Raw genomic sequence first — 25,013 nt, 5'->3', positions numbered from 1 at the left:
GCTACAGATGTCGCACATTTTGAGGGAGTGTGCAATTGGCATGCTGACCACAGGAATGTCCACCAGAGCTGTTGCACGTGAACTGAATGTTTATTTCTCTACCATAAGCTGTCTGCAAAGGTGTTTCAGAGAATTTGGCAGTACATCCAACCAGCCTCACAACTGCAGACCACGTGTAACCACACCAGCCTCAGACCTCCACATCCAGCATGTTTACCTCCAAGATCATCTGACACCAGCCACCCGGAATGCTGCTGCAACAATCGATTTGAACCGATTGTTCAGAACCAAAGAATTTATGCGCAAACTGTCAGAAACCATCTCAGGGATGCTCGTCTCCATGCTGGTCATCCTTATCGGGGTTTCGACCTGGCTGAAGTTTGTCCTCCTCACCAATTTCAGTGGCCAAATGCTCACATTCGATGGCATCTGGCTGATGATCAACTCTATGTGAAGGAGATGTGTTGCACTGTGTGAGACAAATGGTGGTCACACCAGATACTGACTGGTTTTCTGACACCCCCCACCCCCCAATAAAGCAAAACTGCACATTTGTCAGCATTATTTGAAAGAAATAGGTCTTTTGTGTATATAGAAAATGTTTTAGATCTTTGAGTTCAGCTCATGAAAAATGGGAGCAAAAACAAAAGTGTTGCATTTACATTTTTGTTCAGTGTACACACACACACACACACACACACACACACACACACACACACACACACACACACACACACACACACACTCATCATCAACTGCTTAGTCCAATCAAGGGTCGTGGGGGGCTGGAACCTATCCCAGCAGTCATAGAGTGCGAGGCAGGGTTTGTTCAGTGTATTTTATGATATTCGTGTGCAGTAATATCATACCATGTATGCTGTGCTGGTGTCTTATATTTACCTCTGTTTGTGGCTGAGCTCAAGGATCCTCTGCACATCTTTCTTGGCCACAGAGTCATCATTTTTTAGCAACTGAAACAGAAATAGACATACCAAAAAATTGCATCGTATGGAAATATCCAAAGGGAAAATAATTTCAAAAGCATTGCAAGAGTGAAGTTAAAATAACGTATGTGCTGAATATTCATGTTTGTTGAACCATATACTAAAATAAATCATAAAAAATGGACAAATTTCTTCAGTAATACACATGATAATATTGGTGTGCAGCACAACACAGTGCGACAAAGAAATGGTGACAAAGGCTTTCATACGCCACAACAGTGGCCACAGGTTTCCTCTAAACATCCTCACAATAGTGCAGAATTTATTGCTGTCTAAGGGTAGTATCTTACTGGGCTGCAAGAGCTTGCAGACAGCATCCATGAGGGAATTTGTGCAGTTTCACTTGGTCAGTCATAGTCATTCAGTTGCAGGGCGGCACCCGTGTGTCACTTGATTTTTTAAAAGACCAAACAATTTCCGTGACAAACTTCCTCATCAAATAATCAGGCGTGCATCTTGTATCCTTCACCATATATATATTCTCCGCGACTCAGAACACACGCTTATCCACCAGCATGTCATTAAAAACCCTCATCAAACCTGACTCAGTACTGTGAAAATTCTTAAAACCAGATTGAAAGACCTCAGGGATCTCATGCTCATCCAAGAATGCTTTCAGCTGATTAAAAACAATATTTTTTTCCAACACTGTTGACAGAAATGGTAGTTTGGAAATAGGGCGAAAGAGGCTAGATCACTAGGATCAAGACCACCCTTTTTTTTTTTTATTAATGGCTGAACAGCTGCATGCTTCAGGCTCGCGGGCACTACCCCATTTATTAAGCTTCCATTGACAATCTAGGACAGAGGAAGCCATTGTGGCAAACACTTCTGGAAGTGTGTGAGTGGCTGCCCACACTTTTCTTGTTTTATTATTATTACACTATGTAACACAATTTTTGTTCCTGGCTTCTAAGTGTTTAGGTCTAAAGTCTATGGAAAAATGACTACATTCAGCACAAACTTTGATTTTATTTTTTTTAATGTTCTAGAAAGTTCTAAAAGTTTCTTGAAATTTCTAGATAATTCTGGAAACTTCTAGAAAATTCTGGACAGTTCTAGCAGTTAAAGAATATTCTAGAAGACTACTCAGTAGTAGTGAAGGCGAATCGAGAATATTCTTGAAAACAGACAAATTTCAAAATATCATTGTCCTGATCACAGAAGCAAAGTTTCTGTGGAATAACAGCTATTTAACAGCTGTCTATTTATTTAAGGCATAACAGGTTCGGAAAACACACTGTGTACCCAGGAACAAAACAAAAATAAAAATTTGTTACATAGTGTTATTATTACTTAATTTTTAATATTATTATCATTATCATTATTTTTATTATTATTATTTTCACTGTTTTTTCTGCCTAAAGTCAGGGGAAATTTCACAGCCTCATTCACATAATAATAATATGACAGTCCAAATCCTTCCTGAGCACTGTGTGTGTAAATGTGTCATAATTTCAGCCATATGCCAGTGATGCTCAACATCCATGAGAGTGCCATGGGACATTTATGTATAAATCTTTGCACCTGCAAAGGCAACGCTAGAGCTGTTCCGACTTCTGCGTACTATATGCTGGGGGGATGTCAGTATCTCTCGCACTGTACATGTGGACTGCTTGAGATTTGTGGCCACATTTTCACCAGCACTCTAGACGACATTCAACATAATCCTGATAAGAGTCTGAATGACAGACAGACAAATAAATAAATACATAAACGTTGATGATTTTATTACACTGGCGGACGTAATAAGTTTTGTTTTTCATGATTTGTGTGACATCTATTTACAGTGGGTAGCTTAAAGCAGTAATTCATGATGGATTCAATGGTTCATGTTTCTTAAAGTCGACAGCATCACATAGCATAATGGTATAACAGCTAATTTTGGCATGACTGAATGGATTCTTTGGGATCAGTTTAAAACAAATATCTCCAATAACCTGGCTTGTTGTGCAGTGAAGTGGTGTAATGGATCATGTAATCAGTGTGTGGTGCAGTTTTTCTCTCGAGTGAGCTGGCAGGTCAAGCATACAGAAAACCTTCGCTATGCACATGCATACAGAAACACAGAGTCAGTGCAGCTTTTCCCAGCAGTCAGAGGCTGAAAAGCAGGATACACCCTGGAGAGGATGCTGTCAGGGTTTGATATTTTGTCTGGTTTCCTGTTTTGTTTTGGGCCTGTTTTGTTGTCTTCCTTTTTGTTGATTCATTGCTTTTCTGTATGTTCATTTTCTTGCTGTGGTTTTCTGCTTGGGTCTGTCTGTTGACCTCTCTTGTTTGTCTCTTGGTTCTTGGTGATGGGTGTTTCTCTCTCTCTGGCCATGCCCTGGTTCTGGTGTTTTCCATAAACACCTGTTCCTGATTTGCTGATTGTCACCTAGGGTTATATAAGCTCACTGGGATTGTTTATTCTTTGCCAGATTGATGCACTTTGTGCCTTCTCTCCAGCTCTTGCTTTCATGTTCCATAGTCCTGCCTGCCTCATTGTGTTCTTGATCCCTGCCCGTTTGTTCTGACCTCACCTAAGCCTGATGAAAACTAGGCTTAAAACTTTCCTTTTTGCTAAAGCTTATAGTTAGGGCTGGATCGGGTGACCCTGAACCATCCCTTAGTTATGCTGCTATAGATTTAGACTGCTGGGGGGTTCCCATGATGCACGGAGTGCACCACTCTGCATTTAATCTTTAGTGATTGATCTCTGCTCCCCTCCACAGCATGTCTTGTTCCTGGTTCTCTCCCTCAGCCCCAACCAGTCCCAGCAGAAGACTGCCCCTCCCTGAGCCTGGTTCTGCTGGAGGTTTCTTCCTGTTAAAAGGGAGTTTTTCCTTCCCACTGTCACCAAGTGCTTGCTCACAAGGGGTCGTTTTGAATGTTGGAGTTTTTCCGTAATTATTGTATGGCCTTGCCTTACAATATAAAGTGCCTTGGGGCAACTGTTTGTTGTGATTTGGCGCTATATAAATAAAATTGATTTGATTTGATGATTTTTGTACTGCTGTTGTGTTTTTTGGACTGCCTTCTCATGGACCGATCACTGCTATCCTCTCCACTAAAGTCTTTCTACAACCAGAGCTATTTGTCAGAGTCTCACATTTGTGTCTTAATGTCCTCGACAAACCCACCTGTCAGATCAATCTGGCCAACGATGGACACAGCAGGCTCAGACCCGTTCCAGCTGGCAGTACACCACCACAGTCAGCAGCTTGCACAGCAGGAAGACCAGCTCACTGCACTTAGCTCCAGGTTTAGCAAATTAATTAAATGCCAGGACTCCTTCATGTCTACTGTAAGCGCACAGATGAGTCAACTACTGACTAGACTTAATCCTCAGGCTACGTCCTACATGGCCACCGGCAATTCCAGCAGACCTCCACCGGGGCCGTCAGTAGCCTCAACTGCTTCCATACCTGCTCCTGTGGTCTGCAACCAGTTGATGCGACCTGAACGCTTCACAGGTGAAACTGGTGATGTCAGACCATTCATCACTCAGTGTTAGTTGCACTTTGAGTTAATGTCATCTATGTTTCCGTCCGACAGGACAAAGATAGCATACATGATAACTCACCTGTTCGGTCGAGCGGTTGCATGGGCAAATGCTGAATGGGGTCGACAATCATCTGCCAGAGCTTCACTTCCAGTGTTCACCACAGCTCTCGAACAAATATTCCAACACATGGCTCCGGGGTGTGAAGCAGCGCACTGTCTCATGAGGTTAAAGCAGGGCAGCCACCAAGTCACCAACTATGCCATAGATCTCCGTATTCTGGTGGATAAAAGTGAATGGAATCCAGCCTCATTACTCAACGTCGTCTTCCAGGGGCTGTCAGCTGATATTCAGAACCAACTCATCGCCATCGACTTGCCGGAGGACCTGGACGATCTGATTGCGGTGGCCATCTGCACCGACCGACGCCTGCTGGACTGTCCTCGCCATGGTAGTCGTCATCCGGATCACTGACCGGACACACCTCTGAGCCATTCCTCCTTCTCCACTCACACCCGATCCATTTCTGCACAGTGCCAAAGAGCCCATGCAGTTAGGGGGCATGCTAACTGCATGGGTTCGATTGGGTAAAGGATGAATTTACTTCCTGGAGCCCGGCCTGTAATAATGTATGTCTTCTTAATCCTGAGTGCACTCCGCAGGGTTTCAATCCAGAGCTTGCCGGGGTACCCGAGTGCTACCATGACCTCGCAGCCATCTTTAGTAAGGCTAAAGCTAAATTGTTACCTCCTCATTGAGAGTATGATTGCGCGATTGAACTCTTTTCTCTGTCAGCACCTGAACGCCACACAATGAATGAATATATCCACGAGTCCAGGGGCGGGGTTCTTCTTTGTGGAGAAGAAAGATAAATCTCTCTGTCCTTGCACTGATTACTGTGGTCTTAATGACATCATAGTGAAGAACCATTAATCTCCTCTGCCTTTGAAATGTTAGAAGGAGCTACAGTTTTCACCAAACTCGATCTACAAAACGCTTATCATTAGGTCTGAATTAGACAAGATGATGAATGGAAAACGGCCTTAACCACGCCTTCCGGACATTATGAGTACCTAATAATGCCGTTTGGACTCACGAACACATCTGCCGTATTCGAAAACCAAGATAATGATGTGTTACGGGATTATTTGAATAAGTTTGTAACGTCAGTAAGGTTGCAGCCCCTCTTCATGTGGTCACCTACACCTGTACAACTTTCATCTTACCAAGGGAAAATTCTAAGAAATGTCTAAGAATTCAAGGATTTCTAAGATTCTTCTTAGAATAACATCACTAAGAGCTATTCTTAGCCTTAGGCTGCTTCGTGGATATGGCCCAGATGTATCAAAGTGCGCGGAGGCATGGATCTGGACCCAAGCACATTCTGTTTGTACATCCCAATCAATGTGGAATTGGGCACATGCACCAAGCTCCTCCCTTTCCGTACCCCTATTTAAATATGGAAATCCATGTAAACAGGCCCTAGAGCTGGGATTCCCCTCTGTCAGATTAGTCAACATGAACACAGAAAAGAAACAATAGTGTATGATTGACAGATGACTGGAAAAGATGTGGAAACACGCAGGGATAGTTTCGTTGGTACCCTGTTAAACTGAATAAACGGGAAATTTGTTAGTGGGAGTGTGTGTGTGTGTGTGTGTGTGTGTGAGTGAGGCCATAGCCACACACAGGAGGTGTAAAGAAATGTGGTGCATCGTGCCAGCCTGTTCCCACCCCAACCCAGTGCATTTGCGCATCACATATGATTTGAAAATGTTTCTTATTAACAAAAACAAATTCATCACGTGATGGCGCCTTCATAGCATTATGTGTACAGGCAATAGCTCCGATTACATTAAGGAACCTGGCTCATGCTGCAAAATGTGCTTTGAAGTTGGAATGTGATGTACATGGATGACAGTCGAATAATTGTGTTTCACACAGCTGGCATGGTTCGGCGCAGGGTTGAAAGGCACATACTGATGGCTAGGCCAGCTCACGCTGGAATGCACCTGCAGCCAGGAAGCCCACCACGATCAGCACCTGTGTGGACACAGACACCTACCTGGCTCATTGTCGTTACACTCTGTCCGGCTGCAGTTTTGTGCACCACTCCAGTAAAAGTGGCCTTGGTAATCAAAATCGGCTTATGAGCCAGTTATCATAATTTACAAGTAAATCCTCCCATTTCCTGAATACATGCTCACATCAGATTGCACCATTTGCAAGGTCCTCTAACAACGCTAAAGCAGCCACTGTTCATGCCATTTTATGCATCACTTTGCACATACTTCTATATCCACCCATATAATTGCAAACGTGTGTAACAAAATTACAAATCTGCCTCACACTGAGGCACCAGAATAAAATGTAGTGAATTTACAAATCTGTCACATGGGAGACCAAAATAATGTAGTGAATTTACAGGTCCTTTACACGGGTGCACCAAAAATACATGTAAGGAAATTTAATTAATTTAATTATTTGGAATGAATGGCATCACACACCGAGGCACCAATTTAATGGAGTGAAAGTATTGTTAAACTCCCAAATTAGATTAAATTGGCTGAGACCTCATTTAATTGGTCACCAAAATAATTAACAATTTTAGGGTTTAATAATTATTATTTAACATCTAATTTACTCAGGGGCACCACCTATTAAAAGCATAGGTAATTTATTTTAAACATTCATTAATCAATCAGTCTCAATTTAATTAATCAGTCTCGGATCTGAAAGTCTGAATTCTATGATACGATTGACCAAAGGTTTCCTTTTGAGCACAAAATGAACCACGGCAGAAATATTTACATTTTATTTACAGTTATACAAGAAATGAACAGTTTACTGGCATTTTTGTGGACAGTGATTAAATAAGTTAATTTACGGACACACTTTGCTTACTCATGAGACGTTGAGAGAAAGCGAGATCAAGCTTAAAGACTTTAAGTAAATAAATCTGATTAGAATTTAGTGATTAAATTTGAAGCCAATTAATTTTAGGACAATTATTAAACAAACATATAAATATGTTTAAAAAGAAGAAGCCACTTTGCATCCATTGACAACAAAACCCTTTTTCTGGAACCTTTAACTGGGTCACTTAGCTGATCCATTGAAGAGGTGGCTCTGATGACCCATCCGTCCGTCATTGAGGTAGCCTCTCTGCAGTGTGCTCACTTGGGTCAGTGGTTAAATCAGTGGTCTCCCTGGGTGATCCCAAAGGCTTGTGTCGGCTGGCTATACCAACAGGATGGCTGCTTGCAGTCAGGTCGTCAGCTTGTTGGACCCCAGAGGCGTTTGTTGAAAATGGTTTCTGGTAGCTTTTAAAAAGTTTGTTGGAGCCAGATTAAATAAAAGTCTTTGTGAATTTAGAAAAAAGAAGATAAAACTTTAAAGCATTGGAAATTACAGAAAAAGGAAAGTCATTTTTCTGTCAATTCACTATTATTCTGAAAAGTTAAAATCTGAAGTTCTCTTAAAACTTCAAAAGACTTGACGGGCCTTAAAATGTCAGGCAATTACTTTGTTAAATTAATTTAACAAAGTTAAATGAAGCCACGTGGTAGGTTAGGTTAGCTTAGCTTAGCGTGGGGCCTTGTTGATCCAAAAATAGTTAAGCGTTTAAGAAAAGAAGAGAGAGAGCTGCAGCGCACTCGAGGAGCGGGAGACAAGAGAGAGAGGAGAGAGGTTGAAGAGCAAACGAGAGAGACTCTGTTCTAACTTTTTAAAGGGGACTGATGTCACTAAACTCCGCCCATTCATGGTGTGTTATCTCACAGAAATCTTCATGTGCTCAAAGGCAGACAAAGAAATTATTCAATTATTTAAACACATGAACTATTTTGGCATACTATTTGTTCTAAGACACTCAAATGGGTACACATTATTAATAGTCACTTAAACACATCCTTTGGATAAACAGAATACTTCACCATCAACATATTGATAATACAGAAAGATCACACTTAAACACACATCAGTTACAAGGAACACATGACAATAAAATGTAATACGAGGGCTGTCAATAAAGTTACGGTCCTTTTTATTTTTTTCAAAAACTATATGGATTTCATTCATATGTTTTTACGTCAGACATGCTTGAACCCTCGTGAGCATGCGTGAGTTTTTCCACGCCTGTCGGTGACGTCATTCGCCTGTGAGCACTCCTTGTGGGAGGAGTCGTCCAGCCCCTCGTCGGAATTCCTTTGTCTGAGAAGTTGCTGAGAGACTGGTGCGTTGTTTGATCAAAATTTTTTCTAAACCTGTGAGACACATCGAAGTGGACATGGTTCGAAAAATTAAGCTGGTTTTCAGTGAAAATTTTAACGGCTGATGAGAGATTTTGAGGTGATTCTGTCGCTTTAAGGACTTTTCACGGTGCGAGACGTCGCGCAGCGCTCTCAGGCGGCGTCATCAGCCTGTTCAAGCTGAAAACCTCCACATTTCAGGCTCTATTGATCCAGGACGTCGTGAGAGAACAGAGAAGTTTCAGAAGAAGTCGGTTTCAGCATTTTATCCGGATATTCCATTGTTAAAGGAGATTTTTTTAATGAAAGACGTGCGGACGGGTCCGCGCGTCGGGACGCAGCCGCCGCGACGCTCCGCCACAGGAAAAACACCTCTGTTGAAAGCCTTAAGGACAAGTTGGAACATGTCCTGCCTGTTAAACAATTTCTCATATACTCACTCCACTGAAAGCCATCAAAAGCCGCCTGGATTTTACAAATGGTTATCAACACGGAGGTGTTTTTCCTGTGCCGCCGCACCGCGTCGGCTGCGTCCCGACGCGCGGATCCGTCCGCACGTCTTTCATTAAAAAAATCTCCTTTAACAGTGGAATATCCGGATAAAATGCTGAAACCGACTTCTTCTGAAACTTCTCTGTTCTCTCACGACATCCTGGATCAATAGAGCCTGAAATGTGGAGGTTTTCAGCTTGAACAGGCTGATGACGCCGCCTGAGAGCGCTGCACGACGTCTCGCACCGTGAAAAGTCCTTAAAGCGACAGAATCACCTCAAAATCTCTCATCAGCTGTTAAAATTTTCACTGAAAACCAGCTTAATTTTTCGAACCGTGTCCACTTCGATGTGTCTCACAGGTTTAGAAAAAATTTTGATCAAACAACGCGCCAGTCTTTCAGCAACTTCTCAGACAAAGGAATTCCGACGAGGGGCTGGACGACTCCTCCCACAAGGAGTGCTCACAGGCGAATGACGTCACCGACAGGCGTGGAAAAACTCACGCATGCGCACGAGGGTTCAAGCATGTCTGACGTAAAAACATATGAATGAAATCCATATAGTTTTTGAAAAAAATAAAAAGGACCGTTACTTTATTGACAGCCCTCGTATTATATGCAAAGCATGTTGTTTGATTAATCATACAAACATTAGAAGTTTTTATATATAAATAAAAGAATACTGATGTAATACTTAGACGTAAAGATAATAGCTGGTTGTCAAGGCCCAAAGTTTTATGACCATGTCTTATCAGGGGAGAAATCCTCTTGCAGTCTTGAGAGGTTCTGGTCTTGGCCTTGCTGTCAGCCATGGTGTGGGCCCACGGGGGATGTCTCCAAGCTTATCTTCAGATCCCCAGATGGATTTAGGAATTTCTCAACTGAGAGTGAAAACACAGTCTCTGTCTTCAGTTCAAAACTCAGGTTTTTGATAATACTTAATGTATTTATTTAATTACGACGAACCGAGGCCATGCGCTACAGGTGGGTGTGTTAAATGTTCATACTGTAAGTGTGTCTCTGATTTGAACATCACGCTGATTACTTTTTGTTTTCACACTATTAATAGCTCCCAGCATTACCTCTACATGTTGGAGGTGGCGCAATAGCTGTAGAAACATTCTTACGCAAGCCAGGATTTTTGTGTGATGCACCGCACATTTCCACTGTCATTTCACTTTTGATACATCTGAACGTTTGGGGTGGAGATGGATGTATGCCACATTTTTGTACATATGCGCACTTTGTACATGAGGCCCCTGGTGTTTAAACCCCACTGTGGCCATGGCCTGAACCCATGACCTTCTCGCTTTGAGGCAACAGTGCTAACGACTAAGCCACCATGCTGCCCCAGTATTTTGTCTGCATATATAAAAATTCTAATGTTGTCTGGTTTGTTTATTCAAGAAAATGCTTTACATATTCCATTGTATGTGTCCCTTTAAATGTTAAATGTGATTTTTTTTTCCTGACAAATTAATATTTTGATGGTGAAATATTCCGTTTCAACCAAATGGTGTGCTTAGGATGTGTAAGTAAATTTAATAATGTTGTATTCATTCAAAAGTATCTTAGAGCAAAGTGTATGACAACATAGTTAATGTTTTTAAATAGTTAACTCATAGGTCTTCCTCTACACACACACACCCTCTAAAGTGGGTGGAGTTAATGACGTAAGTCTCCTTTAAAAGTCAGAACAGTTTCTTCTGCTCCCTCTTCTCCATGCTCTTCTCCACTTCTCTTCTTTGCTCTTACTGTATTACAAGAACTTAATTTCTTTTGTGGCCTAGCCATGTATTTAAGCCACCATGTGGTTCTTTGTTCTCTGTTTCATTCTTTGTTCATTCTAACTTTAGCAAGAAGTTACAAGCCGACAACTCTTTTTAAGGCTCGTTAAGTTGTTCAATTTTTACAAGATGACTTCTTAGCGGAACTTTTCAGAATAAGAGTGAATTTACAGAAAAGCAACTTTTCCATTTTGTTTTTCATGCCACTCTTAAAACTTTAACTTTTTTCTAAATTCACAAAGTATTTTAATCTGGTTCTACAAATTTTAAAGTTACCAGAAACCCTTTTCAACAAATGCCTTCATCTCTTGGGTCGAGCAAGATGCAATGAACCTGCCGAGTGCATCAGCCATCCAGCTGGCAAACCCAGCCAAAACTGCTCCTGGTGTCACCAGGGAAAACCTGCCGTTCACCCTGGGAACCAGGCAAGCTCAGGCCGAACATGGCCCAACAACAACCGACACCGATCGGATCGTTTCAGCACTTCAAGGATCAGCAAAGTGACCTGTTAAAGGTTTCAACAAAGATTTTGTTGTTAATGGATGCAAAATGGCTTTAAACATATTCATGTACTTGTTTAATAATTTTCTTAATAATTGGCTTCAAAATTCATCACTAAATTCAAAACAGATTTATTTACTTAATTCCTTAAGCTTTATTCCACTGCTTTCTTTCAGTGTCTCATGAGTAACATGATGTTTCCATAAATTAACTTATTTAATCACTGTCCACTCAAAATGCCAGTAAACTGTTCATTTTTTTTTTTTGTATATTTGTAAATAAAATGTAAATATTTCTGATATGCACTGTCAACTGTGGGGGCCTTAGAAGTATTCAGGTGTGTGCCTTTCCAAATCATGTCCAATGAAATGAATTAACCCCAGGTGGACTCCAATGAAGCTGTATAAACATCTCAAGGATGATCAGTGGAAACAGGATGCACCTGAGCTTAATTTTGAGTTTTATGGCAGACTGTGAATACTTATGTACAAGTGATTTATTATTTTTTAGGTTGTTTGTTTGTTGTTTTGTTCATTATTGTTTAAAAAATTGTAAAAAAAAAAGAAAAAAAAAAGGTTTTGACATTGTAATTTTGGGCTATTGTCTGTAGATGTTTGAGGGGAAAAAAATAATCTAATCCATTTTGGAATAAGGCTGAAACATGACAAAATGTGGGAAAAGTGAAGCACTGTGTGTTGTGTGGGCTGCTGAAGAGGAGGTACTGCTGGCCCACCACCAGAGGGCGCCCTGCCTGAAGTGCGGGCTTCAGGCACAAGAGGGCGCAGCCGCCTCACAGGAGCAGCCGGGAGTGACAGCTGTCACTCATCACCACCTCATCACCAGCTGTCACTCATCACCACCACTTACCCATCCACAATAAAAGCCGGGCAGCAACTCCACCTCCCTGCCGAGATATCGTTCTACCAGTCAGGTAAAACTCTCAGCTGTTTTTCTGTGCCGAACGCACATCTTTTTTCTCTGAGTTTTGCAGGAGTACCTGTTACCTACTTTCAGCTGGGAGCTGGGTTGTGGTTTGTAGAGGAGTGACGTTCTTCACCCCTCACTCCAAACCAGATAAGTAGCACTTTCAGGCTCTGCACGAACTGTGTTCCTGTGTAGGAGGTGTAGATTTTCCCACAACAAGGAACTGACTGTTTGCTAACTGTTTTGCTGGGTGCGCACTCACCCACCATAAACTGTTTCTGCTTCCTGCCAGCAGTACCAGGTCTGACAGCTGGAGACGGTGGCCACCAGGGGATTCAGGACTTGGCGGCTCCAGTGTGCTCCAGATCCGTTGGCAGTGGAAATCGTGTGGGACCTAGCTCTTCTCTGGACAGACGTCTTCTATCCTCAAGCCTGCCCACACATCACCTTTGTATATTGACTGGATTCTAAATCTGTGATTGTCTGTATTCCGTTGTGCACATTCACAACAGTAAATTGTTATCTTTTGGTTCATCCACTGTCCATTCATTTACGCCCCCTGTTGTGGGTCCGTGTTACTACACTTTCCCAACAGGATATCTCAGCCAACGTCATAGATCCCGAGGGGCATCAAACATCGAATGAACCACCAATGGAAACGCAGGGTGCACAGGTGCCGGTAGGAGGCATATTAGGTGAGCTGCTGCAAATCTTAACCGCCTTCACTGCTCGGTTGGACTTGGTAACCGAGCAGAATGTTATACTCAATCGGAGGATGGAGGCTCTCACCGCCCTAGTGGAAGCGCACATACTGGGCGCTGCTGCAGCACCTCCTCGTGCTGACCGAGCACTGAATACAGATATTCCAGTAGTGGTTCAACGAACCCCCCATCCCCTGAAGCTTACATGAGCCCTCCGGAGCCGTACGGAGGTTGTGTCGAGACGTGCACGGACTCTCTGATGCAGTGTTCGCTCGTCTTTTCACAACGTCCCGTTATGTACGCGTCAGATGCCAGCCTGGGCTACGGCGCTCTGGGAGCAGAATTCCCGGCTCCTAACAACATATACTGGGTTCGTGCGGGAGTTTAAACAAGTGTTTGATCACCCCAATAGAGACGAGACCGCTTCGACTGTGCTGCTGTCAATGAGACAGGGGCGTCGGAGCGCAGCCGAGTATGCAGTCGACTTCTGCAATGCGGCTGCAAGGTCCGGCTGGAATGCTGTTGCGCTCCGCGCCGCCTTCATAAACGGACTGTCTCCGGTCCTGAAGGAGCATCTGTTGGCTAAGGATGAGCCGTGGGATTTTGACGGGCTTGTTGACCTGGTCATACGGTTAGACACCCGATCGTCGGGAGCGGGGCAAAGGGCGTGGCCGGGCGCAAGCCGTCCCTCTTCCTTCCGGGTCCGAAAGGGTGCCGCTGTCCCCACGCTCCACAGTCGGAGAGCTCCGTGTGGCAACACCTCCCCCTGCTGACGAAGCTATGGACACGAGCAGGGCCAAAGTAAAATCCAATGACAGACAACGGAGACTGGCCCGCGGAGATTGTTTTTTCTGTGGCTCGAGTGAGCACATCCAGAAGAACCGCCCCAAGCGGTTAAACTACAATGCCCGCCCCTAGAGACTGGGCTAAGGGTGGGCCATAACATTCACGCGGGGAAATCCCGTAGATCCGCACGCATCCCAGTTACGATCCTGAATGGGGATCTAACCCTTCACGCTCCAGCACTGGTGGACACGGGGTCGGAAGGGAATCTGCTGGATAGCAGATGGGCAAGGGAGGTCGGGCTCCCCCTAGTGGCTCTACCATCCCCATTGAAGGTACGGGCGCTAGATGGCACCCTTCTCCCTTTAATCACACACAAGACACAGCCAGTAACTCTGGTTGTGTCTGGGAATCATCAGGAGGAGATTGAGTTTTATGTAACTCCTTCTACCTTCCGCGTTATTTTGGGCTTCCCATGGATGGTAAAACACAATCCCCGGATTGATTGGCCGTCTGGGGTTGTGGCTCAGTGGAGTGAAACCTGCCACTGGGAGTGTTTAGGATCCTCGGTTCCTCCCGGTTTGACCGCTAAAGAGGAGGATAAAGTCCCCCCCAATCTGACAGCGGTGCCGGTGGAGTACCACGATCTTGCTGACGTCTTCAGCAAAGATCTGGCACTCACTCTTCCCCCACACCGTCCGTACGATTGTGCCATTGATTTGATTCCGGACGTTGAGTACCCATCCAGCAGGCTGTACAACCTCTCATGTCCTGAGCGCAAATCAATGGAGACCTACATCCGGGACTCTTTAGCTGCCGGGCTGATCCGGAACTCCACCTCCCCGATGGGTGTCACTACACTTTCCCAACACTGTGAATACTTTAGGGCCCCTTCACACAGTATGAATAAGTACAACTCAGGGTGACTCACACACAGCTCATATGAGCAAACCACGAAAACATTGCGCCAACGAGCAGGCCTGCCCGATGCCACTGCAATGGTTCGTTCACATGGGAACACAGTGCGAGCAGCTGCGTGAGGTGGTTACACATCGTGCAGCTGCTGTGAAAAAAAATAAAAATAAATGCTGTGAAAAAAAAATGCTGTAAAAAAAATAAACAATAAAAAACATGCTACAACAGTTTTGTGCACACGGAGACAGTGCGAGCAGCTACGCCACATCGCGCAATAAAAACCAGCTGTAAAATTAGTGACTATCACTGGGTTGATATAAATCAGGGGTGGCCAAGTTCGGTCCTCGAGAGCCACCTTCCTGACACTCTTAGTTGTCTCCCTGCTCCAACACACCTGAATCCAATGAAAGGCTCATTAAAAGTCTGCTAACCAGTCCTTCATTGGATTCAGGTGTGTTGGAGCAGGGAGACAACTAAGAGTGTCAGGAAGGTGGCTCTCGAGGACCGAACTTGGCCACCCCTGATATAAATAATACATAAAAGGGACGTCTCACCTTGAGAATGTGTTCTTAAGCTGGGACGTCTAGGAGCAGATATCTTTACAACCGCTTCCCCTGTCCATTCAGCACATGGATCTACGTTTCACTCTGTGTTATGTGGTCATTCATTTTTGTTATTTGTTATGCTATTGTATTGTTATGCTATTGGGTATGTAGGTGTTGTCGTAATTATTTATATACAGTAGTTGTCCTGTCGGTGGTTTCTGTGTTTGTAATGTGTGCCCTGAACTGTCATCCAGCTGTCTGTGTGCTTTGATCAGCTGACAGGCCCCTCCCCGTGCTGTGTGCGCTCAGACCACTCTGTCCGCCCTGATGTGATCAGATCTGCACATACATATACGCATTTTATGCGTGACACATGCGCACACGTGTGAGACACATGCACCACATGTTTGTGGCTTTTTGCAACTCTACATTTGCGTGTGCACTTACACAAATTTCACATCCAGCTGGACAGTGATTGTCTGCTGAATGTTTTCATGACGATAGTGCGAATGGCCACACATTTTCTAAATGGTAAATGAGCGGTGTTAGATGATCATGTGTGTCACCTGTAATTTGGCTGACACCTGCCACGAGAGGGTTCGATGGGCTCGCACAGCGCACACTCTGTCTTTCAGCCAATGGTGTGTGCAAATACAACCCCTGGCAAAAATTATGGAATCACCGGCCTCAGAGGATGTTCATTCAGTTGTTTAATTTTGTAGAAAAAAAGCAGATCACAGACATGACACAAAACTAAAGTCATTTCAAATGGCAACTTTCTGGCTTTAAGAAACACTATAAGAAATCAAGAAAAAAAGATTGTGACAGTCAGTAACGGTTACTTTTTTTAGACCAAGCAGAGGAAAAAAATATGGAATCACTCAATTCTGAGGAAAAAATTATGGAATCACCCTGTAAATTTTCATCTCCCAAATTAACACCTGCATCAAATCAGATCTGCTCATTGACATTGACCCTATGCCATGACATTGACCCTATGTGTCTTTTTGCAAGGAATGTTTTTGCAGTTTTTGCTCTATGGCAAGATGCATTATCATCTTGAAAAATGATTTCATCATCCCCAAACATCCTTTCAATTGTCCAAAATATCAACATAAACGTGCATTTATTGATGATGTAATGACAGCCATCTCCCCAGTGCCTTTACCTGACATGCAGCCCCATATCATCAATGACTGTGGAAATTTACATGTTCTCTTCAGGCAGTCATCTTTATAAATCTCATTGGAAAGGCACCAAACAAAGGTTCCAGCATCATCACCTTGCCCAATGCAGATTCGAGATTCATCACTGAATATGACTTTCATCCAGTCATCCACAGTCCACAATTGCTTTTCCTTAGCCCATTGTAACCTTGTTTTTTTCTGTTTAGGTGTTAATGATGCCTTTCGTTTAGCTTTTCTGTATGTAAATCCCATTTCCTTTAGGTGGTTTCTTACAGTTCGGTCACAGACGTTGACTCCAGTTTCCTCCCATTCGTTCCTCATTTGTTTTGTTGTACATTTTTCGATTTTTGAGACATATTTCTTTAAGTTTTCTGTCTTGACGCTTTGATGTCTTCCTTGGTCTACCAGTATGTTTGCCTTTAACAACCTTCCCATGTTGTTTGTATTTGGTCCAGAGTTTAGACACAGCTGACCGTGAACAACCAACATCTTTTGCAACATTGCGTGATGATTTACTCTCTTTTAAGAGTTTGATAATCCTCTCCTTTGTTTCAATTGACATCTCTCGTGTTGGAGCCATGATTCATGTCAGTCCACTTGGTTTTGATAATCCTCTCCTTTGTTTCAATTGACATCTCTCGTGTTGGAGCCATGATTCATGTCAGTCCACTTGGTGCAACAGCTCTCCAAGGTGTGTTCACTCCTTTTTAGATGCAGACTAATGAGCAGATCTGATATAATGCAGGTGTTAGTTTTGGGGATGAAAATTTACAGGGTGATTCCATAATTTTTTCCTCAGAATTGAGTGATTCCATATTTTTTTCCTCTGCTTGGTCTAAAAAAGTAACCGTTACTGACTGCCACAATCTTTTTTTCTTGATTTCTTATAGTGTTTCTTAAAGCCAGAAAGTTGCCATTTGAAATGACTTTAGTTTTGTGTCATGTCTGTGATCTGCTTTTTTTCTACAAAATTAAACAACTGAATGAACATCCTCAGAGGCTGGTGATTCCATAATTTTTGCCAGGGGTTGTAGTAGTAGCAACAGGTGTACGAGGTGTTGGAGGCAGCTATGATTTTACACGTTTTGCATATGATTCCTGCTTCATGCGCACTTCATGTGCAAGTCAACCACATTTGTACTATGCGTGAAGGGACCCTTATGGATGCACTGTATATATTCATGCTAGAGTTGATTTTGCATACATAATATGGTACAAGTCTCGTGGGTTATGCACTACATCACATTCTTGGGCAATGTCAAGCTTTGCAGGATGGTTTCCAAGATGTATTTCCATGAAAGTATGAACAGGGCTTACAACTGTGATGTCATAAGGTGAGATTGACCAAAGAAAAAGCCTCATTATATTCTGTCTCACAAGGATCTGGGGCCTCAATAAAAAACAAACAAAAAAACCAAAAAACAAACTCATGACTAAAGTATTCACAAAAGCAGAAATGTGCCTTTGAATTATTTTTTACAGTGTTATAAGGCCATGTGTATCCATGCATCTCCATAAATCTCAGTGGTTGCACGTACGGTGCATCCAGAACGTATTCACATTGCTGCACTTTTATAGTAAGCAGCAGCAGCCAGTCTGCTCTGTCTAAGCCTGATCCCGTCAGATCTCAGAAGCTAAGCAGTGCGGCATCTGATTAGTACTTGGATGGGAGACCTCTTTGGAACACCAGTGGCTGTGTGTTTCTCTAGGTAAAACTGCAGTTGCGTCAGGAAGGGCATCCAGCATAAAACTTGTGCCACATACCAGTGCGGATCTGGCTCTATCCGCTGTGGCGTCCCCAAACAAAAAGGGAGCAGCTGAATGGACAAGCACTTTAATAATAAACTATGCCTTCATTTCACATACCACAATCATTACCTGAAAATGAAAGAAAAATAAATTCAAAAAAATAAAATAATTTATGTTGCACACCTGATTTGGCAAAATTTCACTTTTCTTAAAAAAATAAAAAGTGGACACAGAACCATGTGATAATCACTAAACAATGTCTAAGTATGTGTGTGTGTGTGTGTGTGTGTATGAATATTTTTTTGATGACAAATGCTAGCTTAGTGACATTGGCTGCTTTATGTTAAAATACATATCACCTTATTTGTACAAGTCACACTAACAAAACCAGAATCCATATCTTTATCTACAACAACATTTCATGGGTTCTTCCTCTAAGATTGGTTATTCGTCCACCTTTTCTGATAATCTGACTAACAAACTAATACTGATGGTGATCACATTCTTTGTGGGCATAAATGCAGGAAGATCTCATGTCATTTATTCATTTGTGCCTTTAACCACAAATTTGTCAGTCAAAATTCCTATGTGGAATGCTGGTCACGACATTTACCTTAAAAACAAAGCTACTAATTTTACTCAGGCTCAAATGTCTAACGAAGCCGTTGTTTGTGTCAATCTAAATTGCTTCCAAAGCATTCAGTTCACTGCAGGGCAAAAAAAATCCTATTCTTGTGCTAAATACTAGAAAGGAGTTTACCTTAAGCTACTGCTGAGAATAAAATCCTTGCACATAAAGTTTAATGATTAGGGTTGCTGACCTGCACCTTGGGGGCAGCTCGTTAAAATTATAAATGCTTGCTCTATCAGTCCTGCCAAAAAAAAAAAAAAATGCTAAATGTTTCTCCCTATTAGTTTGATTCAATTACAAAGTTGGTGGTTTTTATACAGATTTGTTTTTTTTTTTACCTCAAACAATAGATTTGTTCTACAGCACAATAATCCAAAGTCTGCCTAAAGGGCCCAGTGGGCCCAGGGGTGAGCTAGATGTCAGCCGGGTTAGTCTGGAGCAGGTCAGTGTCAAAGCCTGCCTTCAGAACGATGGTATCCCAAGTGTATTTTCCTAAACAAATGGACTGTATCACTGCTATAGCAACACAAGCAACTGAAAATCCATCCATTTTCTATCCCCACTTACTCCAAGTAAGGGTCACAGGGGAGCTGGAGCCTATCCCAGCAGACATAGGGCGTGAGTCAGGGTCTGTCACAAGGCTACATGTAGACAAACAAACATGTTCACACCTGCACGCACACCTGCAGTCAAATTAAAGTTTCCAATTCACCTAACATACATGTCTTTTGGATGTGGGAGGAACACGGAGAGAATGCGAAAGCTTCAGACAGAAAAGCCCCAGGTGGGAAGCAATCTCATGACCTTCTTGCTGTGAGGCATCAATGCTAACCACTAAGCCATCGTACTGCTGCAGAGGAAAATGTGCATAAAATTTGATTATTGATTTTTCCAGGAATGGTTTTGGTCGACAGACATTGCCTACAGCCTTACAAGAAATCAACACTGCAAAGTGAAAACTATCACTCAGACTACAGCCTTGGGAGAACTGGAAAATAAGTGGCAGTTTTATCATCTAAAGAATCCCTGGGCATTGATTGTCCAAGGTCTAACAATGGAGAGGAATGTGTTTCAAAGTTTCTCTTGCATACAGTGGTGGAAAAATACCGAATGCCTCAAAAACCTTATGTATAATTGAATTTCTGTTCATTTCTTTGTTAACTGATGTAATGAAACTGACCTAAACTGATTGGTGGGAAATCATGTGCATTATGTGGCATCACAGAAAGAATTATACTCATATAGTTTGTGTAACTGACAGACATGTCCCTTTATCATCCATGTGAAGGTCCTTGTTAACCCACTTTTAGTCAATCTGCAAAATAAAACAAGTAAGGTGTATTTTTATACATTTGAATTTTAAACATACAGCATGCAATGCGAGGAGCAAATTTGAAATGTTTCCAAAAGAGCTCTTGACTAATTTGGTTGTTGTGTACCCAAACATAGTTTTCATTTCTGCTGATGAATAATTATTAGAAACACTCATGCCAGGTGAAGCCTGGAAGCATACGCTGGTGCCATCCATCACTGCATCCATCACACTATGGAGCCACCTTGACTCCTGGATGGCAGCCAACCAGACAGACCATCAGTCCTTCCACAATTCTTAGAAGTAACCATGTATCTGTTGCATCCAGGTTAAATCTGGGTGTGTCTATGGCCTTCTTCAGCCATAGTCAGCAATGAGGCACATATGTGCTAGATGATGTCCACAGAAATGCACAGTATGGCTAAAATGTCGGAGCTATCACTGCCTCAGATTGTAAGTAATACTCCTCATCTAAGTCACCCAAAGTCACTGGCATCAAGTCACTCCTGCGGTACACAACAGTCCTCTGAAGAGCCCTTATGAGTAACACTCAAGCAATGTGATTGATTATTTTTCCATAATACATAGATCTCATTAATTCCTTGTGAGTTAGTAGATGATTTCTTTCACCAGCTGACAGACAAAAGCAGATGTTATGGAGTGATACCCTTTTGTCTGAGATATTGCTTCACAAGACTTTGCTTATTTCAAATAAGTGGATAAACAGTTTTATTATATGGCTGCGATGCTGACATGCACTGATTGGCCGATTACTGGTTCGCTGTTTTCCCATATCAGACCGGTTACCACGACATTCAATGTGCAATGCATATTTTCGTTACAAACCAGGAACCAAAAAACATGATTAGAAAAACCAAGTCAGACATGAATGTACTCTGTAAATATTTAAACAGCATTGGAAAAAACACAGATTGAAAGCTTACCAGCTGAAGACCTTGACCTTCTGTTAGAGTCCCTTCACACATAACACAAAAGACGCAGAAACCGAAAGAAAATCTGCAAACCAAACACAAAACGGGGAACCACAAAACATTCCACCTGCTGTCCTGAGGGACACACGGTCATCTGTAGATGACCCATGGTCAGAGACGTACAGTAATGAAATGACATGAATGAAGCAGTGTGCTCTCATTATGTCTAGCCGGGTATATAAATAATTAATACAATCACAGGACAGTAATAGATGAGATATTGGTGTATAATTAGTGAAAATCACTGGGTTGCTATAAAAAAAAAAATAAATAAATAAATAAAAGGGGACCCTGCAGTTAAATAACCCTGGTTTAAAAAAAAGATAATAATAAATAAATGAATGCCACTCGCGGGATTCAAACCTGCAATTTACAAAAGCTCTGATTAACAGGCAGAAACTTTACCACTGTGCTACAATTGCTGTCTTACAACAGGGGCGTGGAATGCTCAGTCCAGTCTCACATTTTTTTCATCCTCCCTCCACAAAATGATTCAAATTTTTGAATCACAATTACTAACCCTACTCCTAGCCCCAACCCAAACCTTAACCATAACCTAACCCTACTCCTTCCCCTAATCCTAAACATAACCACCCCCCAACCCCAACCCCCTTGAACCCCCAGCATTCGAGCTGGATGTGAAATTTGTGATTGTCTGCTCACTGTTTTCATGATAACAGCACAAATGGCCACACATTTTCTAAGTGCCAAGTGAAAAGTGTTGGACGTTCGTTTGTGTCACCTGGAATTTAGCCGACATCTGACACAAGAGTGACTGAATGGGCTCTCACATGGTACTCTCTGTCTTTCGGCCGCTGGTGTGCGTGAATAATTTTAGCAACAGGTGTATGAAGCGTTGGAGGCAGCTCAGATTTTTCACAAATGGCATGCAATTCCTCCTTCATGCGTTTCAAACATGTTATGTGTAAAGGGGTCCTTAAGCTAGTGGAGGTGAAGAAAGCAAACGGGTCTGACTACTAACAGCTTTCATATTTGAGTGATACTGTACATGTGCATGTTTATATATAATAGCTATGTAAAAAACAAATTATTAACCTCACTTGCTCAGTCTGTACGGGGATATCAGACTTCTGTGCTTTTTGCATGGACCTCACTGCACTCAGTCCGCACTAAACACCTCAGCCTGATATTTCCCTTTACAGACCTCGCTCTAGTTTAATAATAGTTTAATATTTTACACATATGACCTTTACATAGTTGGATGAAACCTGTACATTTATATTAAAACACACTGCCTGGGTGCTAAAAACACTATTTGCAGAGACCTGATGAATGTGAATTATAAACAACTGGACATATATATATATATATATATATATATATATATATATATATATATATATATATATATATATATATATATATATATCATATTTTCATATTTCATATTTTGTCAGTTGTTGTTGACCACAAGATGACACCAGCAACATGCATGGTATGGTAAGCTGGATTCTATATATACTGAATTAGATAATAATCTTGCTCTCAAATGAAAAAAAACATGTGGCCTCATGTACAAAGACTTGCGTGGATTTCCTACTAAAGCATGGAGTACGCCAAAACCCAGAAACTGGCATGAGCAAAAAAATGTATCAAAGTATGCATAGGCATAGATCCATGGACATTCAGTTTGTACATCCCAATCAACATGGAATTGAATGCACATGCACCACGCTCCTCCTTTTCCACACCCCTATTTAAATATGTAAATCCATGTAAATAGACCCTGGAGCTGTGATTCCCCACATCAGTCAACATGAACATGCAAATGAAACTTAATTTCCGTCATCTGAGCACAGATGATGGAAATGAAGTGCACAGATGATGAAAATGAAGTGGAGACATGCAGGGATAGTTTATTTGGGACCCTGTCACACTGAATACATGTGAAACAGTAAAAGAGTTATTGGGGGCGTGTGAGTTAAGGGTCTTTCACACTGAAAGTGTCAAAGCTTCCCAATGCTTCGTAATGCCAGGCCGATGCGTTTCCAACGCATTGTGATGTCAGTTGCTTCGCTTCGGAAGCGGCAAGGGGGGCAGAGATTGCTACGTCACACTCTGGCTGTTTCCACAACCCCAAAAAAGTTGAGCGATCGCCATCTTGAATTTGCATTGCCTGAACCACAAAAACCTTTAAAAAACAGGAGTAGAACGATTCTCCCATCACCCTGCTGGAGAAGCTTTTTTTCAGCTACTTTTCGAAGTGACGCCGACTGAGGGAGGACTGATGACTTGGTGGGATATCGATCAAATCATGACAGCGCGCCGACCCGCAAGGAGAAGCCAGGATTTGGGGCATCATCCCTGGGCAGAGCAAGGCAGGCAGCCGGGGTGATGGAGCAAACTCACTCAGTCCGAAATCTCCCACTTTTTGGCTATATGCGAAGTCCTGGTTTGACCAATGGAGTTTAGTTTGCAACTTTATCGAGGTGAGAATAATGTAAAAATAAAACGTGATGTTTACTGCACTGCTGTGAAGGTTTAATGATCGACTAACATTAGCTTAGCCTTTTAGCACAGTTGATCTGAATGAACACTTTAATTTGTAAATGGTTCAGTCTTTTTTTTTATTTTTACCAAATAAAGCTTTTTTTGGAGACTACAAAAGCTCAACTTTAAATAACTTTTTTTTTTCGGGCGTTTTTTTTCCATTTTTTTCCGTTTTTTTTTCTTTTTTATATATAAACTGTTTAGTGTTTCTTTATATTTAAAAAATATATTTTTTTATTTGTCCCAATCAGGAACATTTGCCGTGCAGACAACCTAAATACAGATGCACTTCAAAAACTTCCATTAATGAGCTGTACACCACGATGTCCAGTCGAAAGAAAACATCTCTGCTCTTCAAAATAGGAGAAAAATGTCTTCAGCAACACCACCAGAGTTCAAAGCTGGAGAAGAGATCTTCATCTGGTCCCGAGAATCCAGCATAACATCACCTGCTTCCAAATAAAAGGCGCTTTCAACAGCAACTATTCCATTATTTTTTAAAAAGCTGTTTTATTTTATATATATATATATATATATATATATATATATATATATATATATATATATATATATATATATATATATATATATATCTGTGATCAGTGTTTGGGTTACAAGTACAAATTTTGTCAAGTTTTCAAACACTTTATTGCATTGCACGTTTACTTCGCATATATGCATCTATGTAAGTGGTGCTCAGATGGCCATGTGTGCTGTGAGAAAAATACTTCTTGTTTTTAAATCATTGCATGGTTAGCTCCACAATACATGCCCAACCTGTTCACTGCCTATAATCCCACCAGACCTCTAAGCAGTTCCCTGGTTGTACTCAGAGTAAAATCAGCAGCAGGTAAAAGTGCATTCAGTCAGTGTGGACCTACCTTATGGAATGCTTCCCCTCATGAAGTACATCCTGCAAATAGTGATTCCAGCTTTAAAACAAAGCCTTTATGTTTAACCCTATTCAGGACTTTTGAGGTCCACTGGACCCCATGGCAATTGCTTTCGCCATATTGTGTTAACTAAAGTCCTGACTAGGGTTAATCAAGGTAATGTGTGTGTATGTGTGTCTGTGTGTGTGTATGTGCATGTATATGTGTAGGTATGAGGGTGTATGTGTTTGAGACTGTACATATAAATGTCTTTGTTGGGGGGTGAGGGGAAATGACACTGAAATTGTATTTTTAGTGAATACTTTTCTATTTTAATTCATATTATTCTGTGTTTTTAGACTTTGGAAAGCA

The 25,013-nt window shown here is 41.9% G+C and overlaps 1 protein-coding gene across 1 annotated transcript in view; it reads right to left on the bottom strand.

Moving 5' to 3' along the window:
* luzp2 (leucine zipper protein 2) overlaps positions 1-25,013 on the bottom strand; it is a 712,019-nt gene that overhangs the window by 327,660 nt on the left and 359,346 nt on the right. Inside the window, exon 3 of the mRNA XM_034184813.1 lies at positions 901-971. Within this exon, the coding sequence (XP_034040704.1) occupies positions 901-971 (71 nt within the window). The remainder of the gene's footprint in view (positions 1-900; positions 972-25,013) is intronic.

This window comes from Thalassophryne amazonica, chromosome 2 (genome assembly GCF_902500255.1).
Source record: "Thalassophryne amazonica chromosome 2, fThaAma1.1, whole genome shotgun sequence".
NCBI lineage: Eukaryota > Metazoa > Chordata > Actinopteri > Batrachoidiformes > Batrachoididae > Thalassophryne > Thalassophryne amazonica.
Note: the sequence above shows the minus strand (reverse complement) of the source record. Positions and strands in the feature narration are given on the sequence as shown.